At 36.3% G+C, this 7,600-nt stretch overlaps 1 protein-coding gene across 1 annotated transcript; it reads left to right on the forward strand.

The window, feature by feature from the left end:
• The first annotated feature begins 1,002 nt into the window (after positions 1-1,002).
• Positions 1,003-2,056, forward strand: LOC113925438 (ubiquitin-conjugating enzyme E2 variant 1-like). Its single transcript, XM_035727077.1, has 2 exons — positions 1,003-1,111; positions 1,594-2,056. The coding sequence occupies exons 1-2, from the start codon at positions 1,003-1,005 to the stop codon at positions 1,932-1,934; spliced, it is 450 nt and encodes a 149-aa protein (XP_035582970.1). The 3' UTR covers positions 1,935-2,056.
• The last annotated feature ends 5,544 nt before the right edge of the window (positions 2,057-7,600 follow it).

Genomic DNA, 7,600 nt, shown 5'->3' on the forward strand with positions numbered 1-7,600 from the left:
ATGTAAATGTCAGGAATGTTTTAAAGCAGACCCAGGGGCTAATTCTCACTTAAATTCCCAAAACAAAAGGGAAAATAAGGTCTATTGAAAAACTGTGGAAAGTACTCTCAGGTGAGACATTCTGGGGAGACTGGTTCCAGTACAGGACAGGAAGAAAAAACCTGTAAATCTAACAGCAACCAAAAAATCTTTTATTCAGTTCAGATGGAACTCAATCGAGTGACCAAAACTACACTTTCCTCCACATAGTCCCAGTTCATACCTGTTGCCTCATGTAATTATTAATAGCCCCTCCTGATACTCTCAAAAGTGTCCCAGTTAAGAGTGATAAATTACATGATCACATAAAACTTACAAGCCTAATGCTTTAGATCCTAAAGGACCTTTCACTATTGAGAAGAAATTGCTCTCTAAACTAGAAAGATTGCTAGAATTTGAGCAACTTTTGCTATTCTATTGCAATAAAATTCATGAAGTTTGAAAACCAATCTTTGAGAACTGATCTATTTGATGTGTATATTGCTTGGTCTAGTTTGTGACAGTTTCATTAAATTGATGTAATTTTCTTTGGCAGAAAAGTGATTGTATCTAATTTCAGAGCCAAATCTCTTGAGAACCCTAAGCTAACAATTGCGATCTGAGAAGCTTATCAACTATTTAAATTTTATGTTAAGGATTGGTTGTACTTAATGGAATTTTTTTCAAGTATTCAGAATTCTAGAGGAGAATTGAAATAGACATTTGCTTATAAATTACTGTTCTGAGGAAACGTTACAAACTCCAATATTAAAATGTTTGTATACCAGTGTTTGCTTACCATTAATGTTTCTGGCTTGATATGCTCATTTTCACTTTGTAATGTGTAGAACTTTTTATGAAATGGCCTGTTGAATTAATATTAATAAAAATCAAGTTAAAACACATGAATCCACTGTTTCTATTTTGTATCTGCATTATATTTTAATAGTGCTATGGACTTTGAGGAAAATAGTGATAGAAGACATGATTTTTGCCCCTACAGAAGTCATTGTGGCATCAAAAATAGCAATCATCATCATCATAGTTAATGATACCAAAGGCCTGAGAGGACAGAAATGGCACTCAAAACACCGTCAGTCATGTGGGATTCTTGGATGACTGTGTACTTTGTCTTTTCTTTTACAGGTCTGCATCCTGTACTTCTGTGCCCTTCACATTTTTTTATATGGTACCTTATCTCTGAAAAGATTTTATATTTTCAATAAATGTATATTTATGTATTATGAAAATAATAGCTGACATTTACTTAACTTATAGTATGCAGGGTATTCAATGGATTTTTATGTATTAATTTTCATATATATTAATAACAGTCCCACATATCCTTGGTTTATAGGTTAAGAACAATTCAGACATAGACATGGTAAAATAAATTGTTGAAATTCACCTCATCAGTAATTATGGGATATGGCATTAAAACACATTCACTCTGGCTATATAAATATTCTCTTTAACAGAGTATATTGCCTTTATGAATTATATTTATGTATTACTATTCTAATACACATATTGTGCATCTATATTTTAGATTGCCAAAGATATAAATTTTAAAAGAAACAAGAAGAGGAAGAAGGGGCCGGCCTTCCAGTGACAGTGACGCAAGATGGCAGCCACCACAGGCTCCGACAATTTGTGAAAACCAAATATACAGCCTTAAAATAGAATGTGGACCTAAATACCCAGAAGCATCTCCCTTTGTAAGATTTGTAACAAAAATTAATATGAATGGAGTTAATAGTTCTAATGGAGTGGTGGACCCAAGAGCCATATCAGTGCTAGCAAAATGGCAGAATTCGTACAGCATCAAAGTTGTCCTGCAAGAGCTCTGGCACCTAATGATGTCTAAAATCATGAAACTCCCTCAGCCTCCTGAAGGACAGTGTTACAGCAATTAATCAAAAAGAGAAACCACACGCCCTCCCCCTCCCCCCGATTTGATTTAAGCAGTCATTTTCCACAGTAGTACATTTTCTAGATACGTCTTGTAGACCTCAAAGTACTGGAAAAGAAGCTCCCATTCAAAGGCAATTTATCTTAAGATACTGTAAACGATAGTAATTTTTTGTCCATTTGAAATATATAAGTTGTGTTATAAAAAAATAAAAGAAACAAGAAGAATAAATATGTAATTTTGTCTTTCATTTCTTATATCTTCCCCACCTTTAACTTCTCTTTCTCTGAGGACTGCAGTCAGCTGATGTAAGCTGACACATATTTGTGTAGGTCTTAGCCTATCAGTAAAAAAATGTCATTGGACTGGCCCTTGTGGTTCTTATTATGTTTGCAAGACACCCTCCAGCAGTAACCATCAGGAAACTTTGAAAAAATGAAGGTTTATTACTTACAAGACCTGGAAATTACATAGCACACCCGTGGCTACACAGGGAGGTATGGGTAGAGAGAGAGAGAGTGCACACGCAGGCCTGGGGTTCTGTGTTTATTGGGGTCAAGGGTGGGAGTCTAGCGTTTCATCGGCTCACTCTTTTTGGTAGATTTAAAACATAAGAGGGGGAAATTTAAAACACAGGAAGAGAAAAAGTAAGTGACCTAAATGCTCAGTTATTTAAATCACCCAAGATCGCTAAAACAAAGGAGCTTCAGTAGGGTGAGATGGCCTGGCTCTTAGTCTAGAGACTCTAGCAATGTGTTTAATCAAGATAGCCATCTATGAAGTGGATGCTTCTGGCAATCAAAGCTTTAAGTCAAGCACTTGCATTGCAAAAAGAAAAAAAAAAATGTCTGGGTTTACACTACACAATTGGTGGAACTCTATACCCCTTTAACGTGGGTTGGAAAATTTTAACTTGGTGGCTTGCTGAGGCTTATTTTAGGTTGGGCAGCTGTTGGCTTTTAACTGTTGTTGTAGGGTAAGGATCTTTAACCCTAAGAAAACGTACCATTCGGTTACTCAAAATTGTAGCTTTAAGGGCTTTATATAAGAGTTTCTCAGCTTTGGCCCTATTTGACTTAGGACTGGATAATTCATTGTTGGGGGGGAGCTTTTCTGTGCATTGTCACATACCTGGCCTCTAACCTCTAGATACTACTAGTATTTTCCCTCCAATTTGACAACCAAAAATGTCTCTAGATATTGATGTGTCCCCTGGAAGTCAAAATTGCCTTCAGTCGAGGACCTTGATTTACAGTTGATGGCTGCTTCTTATGTGTGCTTAAAGGTGTTGGTGAAAGTAAAAGGAGAGATTACGTGTGGTTTTGTTGGAATTTATCCTGCTTGGTGTTCTTTGATCTTGGATCTATGATTTGGTGTCTGACATTAATTTGGGGGAAGTTCTGTCATTACCGCTTCATACATTTCTTGTGTTTTTTTTTTTTTTCTCTTCTTCCAGTATTCCCATTAAACCCATGTTTCATCTTTTGTAGTTATGCCATAGTTCTTGGATATGTTGTTCCATTTTTTTTTCAGGATTTTTCTCTTTGCCTCTCAGTTTTGAAAGTTTCTATTACCATTCTCAAGCTGAGAGATTCTTTCTTCAGCTGTGTCCTGTCTGCTAATGATTACATCAAAGGCATTCATCATTTCTATTACAATGTTTTTATTCTTTAGCATTTATTTTTGATTCTTAGAATTCCATCTCTCTGCTTACATCATCTATCTATTCTTGAATGTTGTCTGCTTTTCCCATTAGAGGCCTTTGCATATTAATCATAGTTGTTTTAAATTTCTGGCCTGATAATTCCAACATCCATGTCGTATCTGAATCTGATTCTAATGCTTATTCTGTCTCTTCAAACTGTGTTTTTTTGCTGGTTAGTAAGCCTTACAGTTTTTTATTGCTATCCAGACATGATATACTAGGCAAAAGGTTTATATATACTTATATATACAGTACATACTATATATATATATATATATATATAGTATATGAACAGAGTCATATATAGTCACAGGGTGACTAGAAGGGACTGGAGTTGGATATTTCCCTTTACCCAGGTCAGTTAGGCTCAGATAAAACTCCAGCAGGTTAGGCTTTAGTAAAATACTTTCTCTTCAGGGCAGGCCTTTAAAACAATAACAACAACAACAAAAACAAAAAACCAGAATGCTCTGGCATATTTTTGTTTTTTTCCTCTCCCTGCTGGAAGACAGAGGGATTTTTCCAGATATTCACTGTGTGAAAGTGATAGAACTCCATGGACTAAAAGTCACAAAAGTGTTGGGGTCCCCTGTGACTTGGCCCCACTGCAATATTTAACTCCCAGACTTGTCCACCCAGCCTCTAACAATTCATCAATTACCGTTCAGGTTTTCCTACCCCAGCCCTTGTTCCTGTGGGGGTTCTGTTCTTGGGTCTCCACTTTTGTAAGTTAGGATTCTCTTTATCCATCTCTCTCTTCAATTATTGGGACAGTGGTTTGCCCTTTCACCTTACTTCTCTGAGAGATCAAAGAAGAGTTACTGAGTTTTTTTAGTTTGTTTAGATTTTTACTTGTTGTTAGAATGAAGTGATGACTTCCAAGCCTCTTATGTGGTGCACTGGAAACCAGAAGTCTGGGAGCCATTTAACCAAGGGTAAACTTTATGACCTGAGCAGAGATGAGGCTAGGCTTTGAAAATGGCCCAAGCTGAATGGCAAGTGCACAAAAATGACAGTAAGCAAGGCCTATGTGCCAATGTTGAAATGGAATCACACTTGGAGTGTGTGTGTGTGTGTGTGTGTGCTGCAGCCTCAGTTGAGGTGAAACTAAGACAAGCATTGATGATGCTTCATGTTGCTACAGAGTATTAATGAGGCCTTAACTCTTAATTTTTAGTTCCAGGCATACTTGGGCACTTTTGATAGCCTGGCTCAAATTCAATTCTACATTCAGACTAAAGGAGGGAACTGTGAGGGGACTAGGTATCTTTGGATTCATACAGTTTACCCATAGGCTATCAGGAATCACTCTCCATTCTTTGGGACCAAATTGACTCTGGATTTTTAATTACATAAGCTCTGACCATTGTTTAATTTTCTATGACTTAATTTGTGGGTTCACCCACAAAATATGGTAGAATGTAATAAATATTAGTGATAGTCTGTATATTAAAATAATGTGCTCTTTTTATGACTTGAAGTAGAGAAACAACTTAAGGAAATCATTGCAAACTAATAAAGCAGCATTAATATTCTGGTTCTGGAGTACTTTGAATCTTGGTGTCAGATTTGCTTAATAATTGAGAAGAAAATGGATTGATTTGAGAAGAGTGGTTTTCTGGGGATCAGGATGGAAACATTATAGGAATAAAAACAAAATACAACAAGTCAGGCTGATTGAATTGGAGGAAGAGAGATATTCTTAAGGAAAAGGTTGAGATTTTAGGGAACAGATTAGAAATATCTGGGAGGAAAATGAGATCTTAAAGGTCAGGCTAAACTGATAAGCACTGGCATATAACTGCTCTTAAAGAGGCCACTAAAATAAAGACATATTTTAAATGCAATTGAGAAATAGTGCCTGATGCCCAAAGAAATTTCACAGGGAAAAACGAAATATCCTAGAGTAGATAGAAATGACTACCCAAAGGGGAATGAGGATTCTGAAAGGCTTGAGAGACATCTCTGAAAGTTGAGGTTTGAGGATCCATAATAAGAATCAGAGAACTACCCGTTAAAGATTATTATAAACATACTTAGAGGTTGAAAACTCTAGACATATTAGAGGGAGGAAGACCTGCAGATTGAACTATAGCGATGGTAAGTGAATATGATGGCATTACCTGTACCCTGGGGGAACCCAAGCTAAGAGAAGGCACAGAAAAGGTATCAGTGTTGGATCAAGTCTATGTCTGGATTAGATGTTGAGCTGAAGAGAAAACTCCTCTGAGCTAGAATTACACAATTCAGGAAAGTAAAGGTAAATTACATTTATTTGATACCATGAATCATGGTAATTTCTGAAGCTCAGAAGGACTCATTCCAGTGAAAGACCCAGGGACAGTGACTAGAACAACCCCAGCTATCCAGATGCTGACATACCCTCTGAAACTAAGAGGGACTGAGAGCCTGTGCTCTAACTTTTCTCTGTCTCCCATGCTCTTTCCCCAGAAAACCCACACGGTTCACTCTCCCAAGGTGCTTACCTCAAGTCATGGTTAAAGGGTAACTTTTCAGTGAAGCTTACCCTAACCACCCTCTTTAAAACTATCATCTGTAACTCCTCATCCAAATTCACTGTTCTTTTTATCCTGTATATATTTTCCTCAATAGCACATGCAAAAAATTTCTATAACTTTTTAATATATCATTAATTATTTATTTTATGTCATAGTCTCTAGAATAGAAGATTCATAAGAGCACGGATATTTAATATATTTTATTCACTAATGTGTCCTAAGAATTTAGGAAAGTGCCTTTCTCACAAGACGCACCCAATAAATATTTGTTTAATGAATAAAGGTAGTACTTATGACACTTGGAAATAAACTAATACAACTCCAGGGCCTCAGTTCTAAAGAGGAAATTTCTAGCTTCTACCAGGCATCAATAATCCCTTTAACAAAGAATTAACAGATGAAGAGAATTGGGAGAATAATTTTAATATTTTAATTAAGGCTTCGGAACTTTAATCATTAATTCACAAGAAGAAGAGGATTTCAGTTTGAACTTTAATTCATTGTGTTTTCAACATGATTGCAAGGAGGTATAATCTTTGAATTTGAATTTCTCCTTAAAATGTAATGGGGAATTTGTGTTAAATATATTTCTATATTTTGGCATAGTTTTTATTGTTGAAATATATTTGCAAATCTTATTACTGAAGTACCTTGATGTTTCTTGAATTCATGGAGTTTATTCTAATTGATATAGAATGTTGAATAATGTAGCTGGACTTAATCTGGTATGAAAACAGAACGAAGGGTGATTTTTTTAACTGAGAGTATCAAGTGATCTTAGAGTTAGTTTAATGAATATATTGCTTTGATTCATTTCAGTACCTTTGGGGGACAAAAATCTAAACTGAATACTGATGGTCTCAGGAGCATTTGCAGATGTTTGGAGAAGTGGCCTCATGAAAGGTAGCCATAGTGCTACTCAGATAAACTGCTAATCAGTTGGGTCAGGGGAAATTCTACACAATTCTTTAACCACAGGCTTTCTTAAGCCCAATATGTCAAGGGGAAGGGAAAAAAAAAAGGATAGAGGAACCCATCGTTCCCATGCTTGATAGTTTCTTCCTTTAAAGGGAGCCCCAGGCCTCTCTTCACTTTTACTTCTCCTCCCTAAGGATGTGTAGTAAACTACCCTGTTGATAAATTTGAGAAAAATAAATGGACATACTTAGTTCAGCTCCCACCATTTCTCTAAGAAGCTAACAAGACCACAAAGAGCTTAGTTCTTCTCTGCTCCCTGTCAGTGGAGGACTTCCCAAGTCCAACATGACAATGACCTGTTGGGTAATTTTGCCTTATTTAGCTGGAACACCTATTTTGTGCTAAATGAAGCTACACCAGCCACATTAATCTTTATTCATAACAAAGATGACGTATTAGCTTCTACCCTTACTCTTTGTTATTTGGACCTAGATGGGGAAGAAGCTTGCTAGTATTGCCCTCCTCTTA

Source organism: Zalophus californianus, chromosome 4, assembly GCF_009762305.2.
Source record: "Zalophus californianus isolate mZalCal1 chromosome 4, mZalCal1.pri.v2, whole genome shotgun sequence".
Taxonomy (NCBI): domain Eukaryota; kingdom Metazoa; phylum Chordata; class Mammalia; order Carnivora; family Otariidae; genus Zalophus; species Zalophus californianus.

Coding starts and splice junctions, on each gene's coding strand:
- LOC113925438 (XM_035727077.1), top strand. CDS start 1,003: ATGATTTTTGCCCCTACAGAAGTCATTGTGGCATCAAAAATAGCAATC. Junction 1,112..1,593: donor GAAATGGCACTCAAAACACC/GTCAGTCATGTG, acceptor AAATTTTAAAAG/AAACAAGAAGAGGAAGAAGG.